General features: G+C 52.9%; 6 protein-coding genes across 6 annotated transcripts; 3 read left to right on the forward strand and 3 right to left on the reverse strand.

The window, feature by feature from the left end:
* Positions 1 to 351: 351 nt before the first annotated feature.
* Positions 352 to 3,361, reverse strand: PV07_01899 (uncharacterized protein). Its single transcript, XM_016388474.1, has one exon. The coding sequence runs from the start codon at positions 3,210 to 3,212 to the stop codon at positions 1,776 to 1,778; it is 1,437 nt and encodes a 478-aa protein (XP_016255402.1). The 5' UTR covers positions 3,213 to 3,361; the 3' UTR covers positions 352 to 1,775.
* PV07_01900 (uncharacterized protein) lies at positions 719 to 1,678 on the forward strand (the record flags this gene model as incomplete). Its single annotated transcript, XM_016388475.1, has 2 exons — positions 719 to 962; positions 1,014 to 1,678. 2 exons carry the CDS (start codon positions 719 to 721, stop codon positions 1,676 to 1,678), a joined length of 909 nt encoding a protein of 302 aa, XP_016255403.1.
* Positions 3,362 to 3,502: 141 nt separating the features above from the next.
* On the forward strand, positions 3,503 to 5,329 carry PV07_01901 (uncharacterized protein). Its single transcript, XM_016388476.1, has 3 exons — positions 3,503 to 4,390; positions 4,436 to 4,766; positions 4,818 to 5,329. Exons 1-3 carry the CDS (start codon positions 4,278 to 4,280, stop codon positions 5,148 to 5,150), a joined length of 777 nt encoding a protein of 258 aa, XP_016255404.1. The 5' UTR covers positions 3,503 to 4,277; the 3' UTR covers positions 5,151 to 5,329.
* A 148-nt stretch (positions 5,330 to 5,477) lies between these two features.
* On the forward strand, positions 5,478 to 6,620 carry PV07_01902 (uncharacterized protein). The gene has a single exon (XM_016388477.1). It carries the CDS (start codon positions 5,671 to 5,673, stop codon positions 6,352 to 6,354), a length of 684 nt encoding a protein of 227 aa, XP_016255405.1. The 5' UTR covers positions 5,478 to 5,670; the 3' UTR covers positions 6,355 to 6,620.
* Positions 6,333 to 7,178, reverse strand: PV07_01903 (uncharacterized protein). The gene is made up of 3 exons (XM_016388478.1): positions 6,955 to 7,178; positions 6,795 to 6,904; positions 6,333 to 6,737 (listed from the first exon to the last, which is right to left on the reverse strand). Exons 1-3 carry the CDS (start codon positions 6,967 to 6,969, stop codon positions 6,650 to 6,652), a joined length of 213 nt encoding a protein of 70 aa, XP_016255406.1. The 5' UTR covers positions 6,970 to 7,178; the 3' UTR covers positions 6,333 to 6,649.
* Positions 7,179 to 9,020: 1,842 nt separating this feature from the next.
* Positions 9,021 to 10,540, reverse strand: PV07_01904 (uncharacterized protein). Its single transcript, XM_016388479.1, has 3 exons — positions 9,649 to 10,540; positions 9,307 to 9,593; positions 9,021 to 9,258 (listed from the first exon to the last, which is right to left on the reverse strand). Exons 1-3 carry the CDS (start codon positions 10,380 to 10,382, stop codon positions 9,140 to 9,142), a joined length of 1,140 nt encoding a protein of 379 aa, XP_016255407.1. The 5' UTR covers positions 10,383 to 10,540; the 3' UTR covers positions 9,021 to 9,139.
* Positions 10,541 to 11,113: the final 573 nt, after the last annotated feature.

Consider the following 11,113-nt stretch of genomic DNA (forward strand, 5'->3'; position numbering starts at 1 on the left):
CGATCTAGAGAGGTAATCTCGCTCAAAAAGTTGTATATCAGGGGGTCCTCTGAGAGACTATTGGCTTGGGCGGGTGATATCTTAGGAGGCCCGCCTGCGGACAATCCCACGTCGAGATGGAAAACCGTGCATACGTGCTTTCAAACAAATGTACTCGGTACAAAATGCGACACTGGGTCCTGAGGACGTGTCAGGGAAATTTCGATTCAAAGTACCGCGAAGGGACTCGACGCCCGAGCCGAAGAAAAGGCGTCACGATATAAGTCCCACCGAGGAACAACCCTTGGTCATAAAGACAGTTTCGATCGATGGGAACTGCATTATTCTCCCCATGGCTCATGTATTTTTGAGCTGGTTAGAGCGTCGAGCCGTAAAAATGCTCTAGAGGATGATCGAAGTTGTTTGCTACAACGCCGTGCCTCACGGTCCAATGCGGCTTAAACACCTTGCGCGTCGTGTGAGACCTTTGGCCCATGACTAACGACATGCTCGAGACGGAAAGGGAGACTTACTACGCTTGTATTGTGCACTGGAGTAGATTCGGGCACCCAGCATTCAGCTTTGATAACATCGTGAGCTGGGAGGTCGGACATGTCCGCATCCAGACGCCCATAAATAAGCCTCTGATCCAGTGTAATCACGACAAGGATGAGTAGAGCTCCTGGATTGTAAGAGACGGCATTCCGAAGACTAGAATCGGTGGCATTCTCGAGCGACGATGTCTGTCCCTCAGTCCAACGAGGAACGCTTGAAAGCGAGGAAGCCGTTGCCTCCTCCTCAACCCGCATATCTACCCACCGCCGGTTCCCCCCTGACGGTCGACCAGGAGCTGTATCAGTCTATTCAGCAAAGTCCCAGGGAACTTGTCGAGTCATTTGTCTTGCCTATCCGTTCAGGTCGTGCTTGGAAGGCTCCAGCCAAGAGTATTATCAGAATCAGCACGCCTGAGGGGCCTCAAGTTGGTAGGGGAAACAATTTCTGTATAAGCATTCGCGCTCTGACACGGTCCGCAGGGGACTTGAATATCTGGAATGCGAGTAACCCTCGCGAGAGATTCTGGGCGTCTCGGACAAAACAGCTCCACTCGTCACACGTAACAACAGGTGATCGCCTCTGGTCCTGCCTACCGTATATGCGTCCATTGTGCACCATCATCTCCGATTCCCTCTCTTGGTACGGAGTGGATGAGACCGGAGGAAGAGTTCATGACCTTCTTGGCACCAGATGCGACCCCTATATCAACACCCTACTCTCAGGACCAGAGGCGTCGTACGACTATCATTGCCACTCCAACCTCACAAGAGCTGTCTTGCCTTTCGGTCTCAACGAATCAGATGTTCACGACGTGATCAACCTGTTCCAGGTAACGGGTCTGGATTCGCAGGGCAGATACTTCATGAATCCGTGCCCTGCGCGACCGGGCGACTATATCGAATTTTTCGCCGAGCAGGATCTCCTGATGGCTCTGTCAACGTGCCCGGGTGGAGATCTTTCCTTGTGGGGCTTTGGAAGTGACAGTGAGAAGGAAATGATCAAATGCTGCAGACCACTAAAAGTCGAGGTCTTTAAACTGGCCGAAGAAAGCAAGATTTTGGCCGGAAAGTGGCAACCTGCGGGACGTCCAGATTACCAAGGCGTCCATGGCATGATAGTGCCAGAAGGCGAAGTGAGAACATAGTCCAATCTCTCGGGCTAGGCTTGTGAGTCTTGCATAGCCAGAATGTGTTTCAGCGACCAGCCATTTCCTGTTCACCTGTGGTGCCTGTCACTTGACTTTACTTGTTAAAAACGACGTTCATGGCGTCCTCAAGGATGGCAAGCCCTCTGTTGATCTCTTCGTGCGAGATAACAAGAGGCGGAACGATTCGTATAACACCATCTCCAGCCGTGATAACGAGAAGACCTCGCTCTCGTGCGGCAGTAATGATCTCAGTTGCCTTGTCCTTTGCGGAGTCGCTTAACTGGTAACCGACAATGAGACCCTTGCCCCTGACTTCTGAGAGGACACCGGGGAACTTTTCCTTCATGGTTTCGAAGGCGCTGAAAAAGAGGGTCGACTTAATTCGAACTTCTTCCTGTAGTTGAGCCTTGGCGAGACGGCCGAAGACGTGATGAGCGACTCGACAGGCCAAGGGATTGCCACCGAAGGTTGTCCCATGGTCGCCCGTCTTGATGTACGGTGCCACGGTCTTGCCTGACACGAGTGTTGCCCCAATGGGAATGCCGTTCCCCAAGGCTTTGGCCGTTGTCAGGATGTCGGGGTGCACACCGGACGCAGTATAGGCCCAGAGATCTCCAGTCCTTGACAAGCCACACTGGATCTCGTCAAAGATCAGAATCGCACCAACTTCGTCACACCGCTTGCGGAGGGCTTGGAGAAACTCAGGGGTCGCAACATTGACACCCCCTTCACCCTGGATTGGTTCAACGATCACTCCCGCAGTGTTCTCGTTGATCAGCTCTTGGACACCCGCAACGTCGTTGAACTTTCCGTAACGGAACCCAGACAGCATGGGACCGAACGGGGACTGGTATTTCTTATTTGGAGTGGCTGAGAGTGATCCATACGTGCGCCCATGGAAAGAGCCATGAAATGACACAATGTCTCTCTGCTTTGACTCCGGATCTTTTGCATATATGACCTTCCGAGCAAATTTTAACGCAGCCTCATTGGCCTCCGAGCCAGAGTTCGAGATGAAGACTTGAGTCAGAGGCGAGCCGGGCGACTGCTTCTGCGTCTCCTCGATCAGGGATTTGGAGAGGGTGGGGGTCCAGGGGTTGTGATAGAGGTTGGACGCATGGATCAATCGCTGTGCTTGGTGGGCAATCAGTCTTGTGATTTCAGGATCGTTATGACCCAGAGAAGTAACCGCTATGCCAGCAGTGAAGTCCAGATACTGTCTGTTTTCATTATCGTACAAAGTACACCCTTCTCCTTGCACCATCATTGGTGGGGGTCGAACGTAGGTAGGGACCATGTACGGAGTAGACTGATTCAAAAAGGTCGCCGTCGGCGAGTCGGAGGAAGGGTCTGGGTTGGGCACAGAGGTTTCATGCCGAATCTGAGTTTCATCTTGGACGGGTATGCTGGAAGACGTGGGCACAGCAGCTGCACTGGCATATCGTCGCCAACTAAGTGAAGCTCGCTGTGAAGGAGCAGCGAGCTTGGAAAGGTGAGAGCATGCTAGCCTCTTGCTCAATGAGAACGCCATTTTGCAGTCAGAGATAACGGCAACGACAACAATATCAGAGAAGTTTCTCACTTCGCTAGAGCAGTATTAAAAGAACCCAGCCTAAGGAGAGAACTGGGAACTTGTTTAGGTCTATTGGAGAATTTTCTTTGAGTCACACTGAAGTCACTGCTTTTTTTTTCCTGGACTATTTTTTGGAGGCGCAAATGCGGGGAAATCCGGCCAGCGGCGAGAGTTGTGAGGCGTGAGGCCGATTTCCTGTGCCAGGCTGGGCGCAGGCAGATTCCACCACTGTACGGAGTATCTTGCACCAATCTCCTTCTCCTTCATCCCAGTCCGACCTGAATCCCTCGGGCGCTCTCTCCCATCGGAAACAACTGGCATCGTCCCTGTCATGAGCTCAATCTCCATCTGAGACCACGGCATTCCAGACCCAGGAGAATTACGAAGCTCTAAATGCAGGCTATGCAAGGGATTCCTTCACCATTATGCCATTGAGAACTCAACCGATGGTCCCTCCAACCAGCTCAGATGCCATCCGGATGTCAGTGACATATCCCGAGCTTGTCTCAAGCCACAGCCGCTCTATCGGGCCTCCTTGCAATGTCAACTGCATCGAATACGAGGGTCCAGCCTTGCCTGAACTCGAGTCCCTGATTCAGATGAGCCGTCCACATCTGGAGCCTGATGGCGCTCGCTGAGCGGGTCTCGCAATGCGAAAAGTCTTCCTCGCGAAGCAATATGGGCCAGTATGTTACACATGTCCAGATTGGACCGAAAGAATCATGCTCTAGACGTCTATTTTTGCTCAAATCCTTTTTTGAACCCCCTTGTCCGGTCTCGATTTGTCTGAGATTGTTTACAATTGCTTGGGCATGGGTGGTGAGCATGAATGTGCTGACCCCTTTCTTGTCTTGTACTGTTGTCGTTTTCGAAAAGAATTAAAAGGGCTCGATTTCCCCTACAATTCAGTGTTGTATCTCTCCTCAACCCTTGAACACAGACATCTTCGGGATTCAGTCAAGCACTCAACCAACCTACCCATTACATCGTTGGCTTAAAGCGATTTTCGAAATACATTCCGCCATGAGGTCTCTTCTTTTCGCTCTCGGTGCCTGTGCGCCTTTTGTGGCTGCCAACCCGTTCGGTTCTGGCTCATTCTTCGAGCGCGGTGTTTGTGCTGCTGATAACTGCGCAAGGTATGGACCGATGACCTTCTGATGGTCGAAGCTAACAGCTGTCAGGGCTGTCACGGGCACAGCTGCTCAGCCACCTCTTGCGACCCGGCAGGCAGATTGCTCAGCTTTCTTCAGTCCAGTACCTTCTCCGACAGTCCCAGCCTACGCTTCGGCCTGCAGCGGAGCTACTCGCTATAGCAGCGCCTGCTCTTGCCTCGGGGTCACGGCGCCGACGTATACTTGCGTCAGCCCAGCACAAGCCACCAACATCGTCAACACCTTTGCCTCATTCTTGACGAATCCGCAAGCTCCAGACTTTGCGACGAAGGCGAACGCACTGTTGGCGGATAACTTCACCGACACCAGCGACTCCATCAACTTCCTGGCTGGCTATCCAGTAAGTCTCTTTCGAAAGTTTTGAAATGAATATGTATTCACAACTTGGTAGCTTGGTGGCGTGACATTCCCAAGCAAGGCCGCTTTCATCGGTGGACAAGGAGCACAGCCACCGATTCCGACCCTGACGACGCTCGATATCTTCTTTTCCTGCAACAAGATTGCCTGGCGATGGCTCGCTCAGGGCATCGGCTCCAACAAATATGAGGTCAAGGGCATCGACACTTTTACAATTACACCGTGGGGCCAGATTAGTCAAGTTTTTGCGGAATTCAACAGTGGAGCTTGGGCTGCAGATCTCGCCAGTGCCTCGTCATCGTCAGGCTCATCAAGCACGCCGACGACGACTACGACGAGCACAACACCCACTACGACAGTGGCCTGAATGGAGGTCTTCTGTGGATGGCCCTCTCACCGAGGGTATGGAGCTTGATTTGATCTAGTTCTTGATAGAGATGGTTGTATTTCGCTTCTTTTCTGTGAGAAGGCATCATAGAGCAGTAATGCCCTAGACATTTGTCTGAATCTTCAGCTCTGATACCTATTATCCGATTTGCACTTGACCCAAGATTTCCTTCCTGTATTTTCTCGTTGTCTCTTCCGATTCCCGTATCATCGGTGGCACGTACCAACGCTATGGTTCCCGAAGAACAGCCGGTGCAGTTTCCGAAAATCCACTGGAATCCCTCTCCAACGTTGTAACTGCCATTAAATTTCCCATCTGCGAAGAATTCTTGCAGATCTGTGAGCCCAACCCTCTTCATACGAGCTGCGAAGGAAGAGGCCCTCAACTATCTGCATCACTCGAAAAGAAAGAGAGGAAGAAAGACACACCCCCTCGCCTCCTTCAAAGTCCATTACCGCTCTATCCGGCCACGAACGACGACGACCACCCCAAAAAGAAAATGAAGCGCGCCGCCACATACCCTTTACGCTCTGCTCCCCTCTGCGCCGCTCCCCGCGCCCACCTCTTCACCGTGCCGCGGTCAATCTCAAGCTCAAAATCAAGCTCCAGTACACATGTCCTTCCGTGTCCGTGCGCATACCCGGGCCTGACCCGCAGCAGCGCCCGCCAGCTGAGCCACTCCGCGCGGCTGAGGAAAGACGACGAGACGTCGCCATCGTCGACGGGCGCCTCGCCGTTCAGTTTCCGCGGCATGCCCGCGCCGCCACGGCTGCCCAAGGAGGAGCAGGAGATCTTCGAGGCGCTGCAGCGCCAGTCGACAGGGGCGTTCTCGACGCCTCGGACGGAGCGGAGCACACCGCCGCCGCGGCCGCAGATCAACCAGTCGCCCGACTCGTCGGCCTCAGAGCGAGACGACGCGCAGGCCACGGTCGATGAGCGCGTCGACAGGATTGCCTCGAGCAGCGGCGGTCCGGGCGACGGACAGCAGGACTCTTATGACCACGTGATCGATGCGAGGGGTTCGGGAGAAGAATTACATCCTAACTTGGTCAGAGGGGCGCAGCCCGAGTTTGAGGGAGAGAGGAACCCAAAGACCGGGGAGATTGGCGGACCCAAGAACGAGCCGCTGAGATGGGGCCCCAGCGGAGAGTGGACGTATAACGGGAGGGCTACGGATTTTTAGAGCGGGCAGATGTACAGGGACGTGATTCAATATGGTTTTATTGTGTCATCTTAGCCCATGATGTCCGGTTCAAGTCGTGTCCACCAAACCCCGATTCAGACCCGTGCGTTCTTTGACCTTTCAAGTTTCTGGGATTGTATACCGCGGATGTCCATTGCAGTCGTGACAACGTTCTCATCAAGCTCATGAAAGTCGGATTGGTATAACATCAAGCTCGTGAATTGAAAGTTTGCTGAAGAGTCCATTGTAAAAACCCCCAGTCAATCCCCTTGGATGTTCAGACTGCCCGGCCCGATCATTGGGTCTTGACCTCGCTGTCCTGCTCGACGTGGATGTGCTCGTTGGTCTGGAGGACGCCGACTTTGTCATCAGGGAACTCGACACTGCCGGCACAAGTCATTAGATTGTGAATCAGAGCACAAGGGACAAAACAAACTTACGTGAAGCCCTTGATCAGGGTAAATTCGTGCTTGATCTCTCCTCCATCGGCCTTGGCCTTCTCCTTGGCCTTGTTGAGCTCTTCGGGAGAAGCGTTTTCTTTGAGAGTGACCTTTGTCTCAAGTCAGTAGTAGTCAGCTTGGATAGGAAAAGGCAGCGTACGTTGAAGAGAGGCATCGTGATTGCGGTGGTGGAGAAACAAAGGGAGCCTGATTCGAATGCGGATTGCGAGAGAATGCAGAAGCAGATTCGGAAATGTGAGAGAGACTGCACTGAAGAAGCAGAACAATCTAGGTGTTTATAAAGAACAGAAAGAATCCACGGCTTTGGAGAGTGAATGGTATGGTGAAAGGTGGGAAGGTCGTGTGAGTTGGAGGGGTGTCAGGAGTCCGCGCAGGCCTCTATCGATAGCCCAGATGCCCAGATGCCCAGTTCGCAGAAGGAAATGCGATGACGCAATAATAATCGGCCTTCGCCGTCGCAGCCTCTTACTTCACATCTCTCTTGCAGGTTTCACTTCGCCGTTTTCATCCCACATCAATCCTTATTGTTCTTTTTGTATATCATGTGACGAGCTGAGTTATCTGTCAGTCTGTACGGAGACGCCCGAGTTCTCCTCTCCAGCTGGCTCTGGCGGTGACTCCATGTCAAACATCCTGTGCTCTGATTCAGCAGCAATCGACCGTTGAGCTCCTCAAAGCCGTCAAGATATTCTCTTCCTTTTGTGTCTCTGGCTCGCCTTCTTGGTGGTTACTGCTCCCGTTGGCCCAAGCTCAATACTGTACGAGTTCGATAAGATACCCATCAGGATCCTCTACGAACCCTGCCCCAGTGACGGCCTTCCAAAGCCCCTGATTTCTGCCCTTCTCAGGCGCCTCTGCCCCAACTGCGCGGGCTGCCACTTCCAGACCTTGCGCGCTGCCTGGCTGTTTGAGGACTTTAACCCCGTTGTCTTCCATTCGTTTCATGCAAGCCGATACATCTGGAACTGTGAAGCAGAGCTTGATGAGGCCAAATCCCGGGTGGTCGTTGGCGTTGGTTATATGTTTTTGCGAGTGCTGTACCTCAATCAGCTCCCATGGTACTAACGAGGCTTCTAGCCTAGCGCTTTCGCCATTCAAAAATATGCTAATATGTGGTACTTTGTCAAGGAGGGTTCCATACCTCTGACCAAATCAACTCCAAGACGCCTTCTCTCGCCAGAAAGGACCTGCCCGCCCCAGTATCCGTTTCAGGGTATCCCAAAAACCAAATCTTCACAGTATCGAACTCCATGCGTCCGAGTTCTTTCATGCCTAGGACATCCTGATAGAAGCCTATGGATCGCTGGATGTCGGATACTCTGATGCCGATTTGGTTAAACTTGTAATCCGCGGTCGTCGATGACATGATGAGCAAGTGAGCTTAGAGTGTTAGGCTACACAGGTTGAAGCTCCTTGATCATCGAGCATCGGCCTGGTTTCATGGACTGTTTATTCCAGTTACCCTCCCTTACCTAGGTACCCATAGTCTAGGTGGAGGCGCATTCAGCCGAAAGACCGAGGCTACGAGCGACATACGGATACAGACTTCACCTTCTCACACAATTATTTCGGCTCCGTGTTTTGCAGACCACACAGAGCTACGCTGGCCTATTATACGTGAAGCACATGTTCTTTCACTGCCAAAAAATGGGCGAAAGTTGCCCTGAGGCAGATTCAAATCAGCCACAACACAGGACCTATATATCGTGATTTGGTTAGACACCACACCTTGCCCTCATTTGCTCCGCCGTTGTCGTTTCTCTGGCGGACCGCGAGCGAGCCGAATACCGGCGGCCACGTCCAGCACAGAAGTCAACCGTCTCGCCTACGCGCTCTAGAGTTCCTCTTGAGGTCTACCTTTCCGAATCTTGCGTAGACGATGAATTCAAGCCGAGCCTTAAAGGCCTAAAACACTTTTCAAGAGACCATCATAACGCTGGGCGATATAGTCGAGGAAATCATTCTCCAAAGCAAGTCTCAATGACGAATGGAATTCCACGAAGGGCGTCGCCAAACAGCGAGGAAGAAGCAATGCCATTCGTGAAGAGAAAGGAATCTCTCCCAGAGATACCTTCTAAACAGCAAACGCAAGAGAGGGCGGTTATCCGTCACAGCTGCACGAAGAGCCAGTCTCTGCAAGTTACGAGCATACCTCAAGAGATTCGAGGTATTCTCTCCGATGGAGGAACGATGACAAGGAGACATCAACGGTGAAGAAACGTTTGCGAAACGAAGACACGAGGGAAGGACTGAATATTGTCTTTGCCCCGAATCACCATTTCGACGGCATGCACACTTAGCTTGAGCTATCGCCGGTGCTCAAATCAATAGCCACACCTCCCACAATACCCGCAATCCTCCGCCGAGCAGGCTGTGTAGTCTCGATCCGAATCACTGTTGTGTCCTGGATCAGAATCACTGTTGTGGCCCATGGCCGCGTACTCTGTGCGCCATGTCACCTCACATTCTTCATGAATTCCGCGAGACTCACCGTCATCGTCCTGGTCATCATTTTCGCCCTCGTCAGCTACAGGTTTATTGGACACAGTGATCCCCGGTGACCTCGACGAGCTCGCAGCATCTTGAACGATCGGGCTTGTCACAGGCGTCAAGCTCGAGGCCTCGGGTGCTGAGGCCGTTGCTTCTCTGGCATTGATATGTACGGCGTCGAGTTGACTGGTCAAATCATCGATGCAGCTATCGTCGAGGCGACACAAATGAACAAGTCGAGCCGAACGGACGAGCTGTAGTTCGCGGCTCGTCGACACCTTTAGATACCTATTACACGATGCGCATCAGTGATGAGCACACCGCCACGTGCCTGTCAGCCTACCGTGCTGGTCCCAGATGTGGCCCAACTGCCATGTGTCGGCCATTGCCGATGAATGTGTCGGTCTTGGACAGTCGAATACGTTCATCAACAATTCCCTGGAGCTGTGCGGCTACACCAGCTTGCAGCTTCCCGCCATATACCGCGAGGAGTCGAGGCATGAGCATCACGTCTTGCTCACAGTATTGGAGGATCTCGTCCGGCAGGGGTCTCTCGAGGAAGACCCCATACTTTCCCCCTGCCTCGGGTGCAAACAGACGCCGCCCCTTGGCTTTGGCGAGGGACCAGCCTGGGATGTGGGGTAGGTCTTTTTCAATGCACTTGGCCAGTCCATTGACGTATCTGCCTCTCCGATTCCTGGTGGCAAACTCGATGACCTGGAGATCGATGATGCCGGCGACGTTGACGCCAAAGTGGGCATGGAGGGCATCCGAGTCGTTGCGAATGTCGAAGAAGACTTTGAAGGTGTTTGGAGACTCCAGCACAGCTCGAAGGCTAGTTCCGTCTGCCGTGGTGAGGTCGAATGCCTTCGCTTCAAGCTGGTGAACATCGACAAGGTAGACGATCGGGCTGGGTGGCATCAACAACTGCATAATGGCGATCGTGCCTGAGCGACCGAGATCGACGCCCTCGAGGTCGATAAACATCAGCTGGTCCTGTTCTGCCCGCGTACGCTTTGTGATGAGAGTGAGCAGTGCGTGAAGCTTGACTTCGTTGTCGACGATAAAGGGCGCCATGGTGGATGAGCTCTACTTTGGGGAAAAGAGATGTCCCTGTACAGCTTCTATTCACAGATGCCTAGCTGTACTTTATACACCTCCACGGCGACGCTCGCTTGTCTTTCGAGTGATATGCCGTCCGCACGATGAGGTGCACTCCCGTCCTTGCTTTGGCCTTCGTCCTTGCACGTCCATAGGACAATCGGCGACGCGTCAGAACAGGTGTGGAACGCCAAAGGATGCTTATTGGTGTTTGGCGCATTCATCCTGTCTACAATTGGTCGAATGACAAACGGCCAAGCCACCAGCGGCCAGACTGCAGCGCACGAGTCTCGAGTGGGTGGATCGAGTCTATCTGGTACGATGCATGGTACAGTATAAGACTGCAGCGTGCTCCGATTCTGGCGCCATCGGATCCTGGTTCTCTTCATCACCTCTTCACTCCTTCAGAGGTGGTCATCCAGTGTTCTTCGCTCTTTGCTTTTGCTTGAAAGGACTGTCTTTCGGTATCTCGTGAGAATACCCCGACAGGCCATTACTGTCCGCCACCAGCTCCTAGGGTTACATTTCGCGGCCGTCGTCTCCAAGACTTATCCAGGAGACCGGTGCAAACCATCAACTTCATCTACATCCACCACGAACTGACAGCTTCGCACCGGGACACTGCATCGAGCCTTGGCAGCTAGATTTGCGTCGCAATCCTGTCGGAGCACCGCCCAGCAGCGTACTCCACGAGCAATCTGAACACA

Source organism: Cladophialophora immunda (genome assembly GCF_000835495.1).
Source record: "Cladophialophora immunda strain CBS 83496 unplaced genomic scaffold supercont1.1, whole genome shotgun sequence".
Lineage (NCBI taxonomy): Eukaryota > Fungi > Ascomycota > Eurotiomycetes > Chaetothyriales > Herpotrichiellaceae > Cladophialophora > Cladophialophora immunda.

Excerpts from the sequence above, each read along its gene's own strand:
- PV07_01904 (XM_016388479.1), bottom strand. The coding sequence starts at position 10,382 with ATGGCGCCCTTTATCGTCGACAACGAAGTCAAGCTTCACGCACTGCTC. Across the intron at positions 9,594-9,648 it reads CCACATCTGGGACCAGCACG|GTATCTAAAGGTGTCGACGA; the intron begins GTAGGCTGACAG and ends ATCGTGTAATAG. Across the intron at positions 9,259-9,306 it reads TGATGACCAGGACGATGACG|AGTACGCGGCCATGGGCCAC; the intron begins GTGAGTCTCGCG and ends CATGGCGCACAG.
- PV07_01899 (XM_016388474.1), bottom strand. The coding sequence starts at position 3,212 with ATGGCGTTCTCATTGAGCAAGAGGCTAGCATGCTCTCACCTTTCCAAG.
- PV07_01903 (XM_016388478.1), bottom strand. Across the intron at positions 6,738-6,794 it reads ACCCTGATCAAGGGCTTCAC|TGTCGAGTTCCCTGATGACA; the intron begins GTAAGTTTGTTT and ends TTGTGCCGGCAG.
- PV07_01901 (XM_016388476.1), top strand. The coding sequence starts at position 4,278 with ATGAGGTCTCTTCTTTTCGCTCTCGGTGCCTGTGCGCCTTTTGTGGCT. Across the intron at positions 4,391-4,435 it reads GCTGCTGATAACTGCGCAAG|GGCTGTCACGGGCACAGCTG; the intron begins GTATGGACCGAT and ends AACAGCTGTCAG. Across the intron at positions 4,767-4,817 it reads ACTTCCTGGCTGGCTATCCA|CTTGGTGGCGTGACATTCCC; the intron begins GTAAGTCTCTTT and ends ACAACTTGGTAG.
- PV07_01902 (XM_016388477.1), top strand. The coding sequence starts at position 5,671 with ATGAAGCGCGCCGCCACATACCCTTTACGCTCTGCTCCCCTCTGCGCC.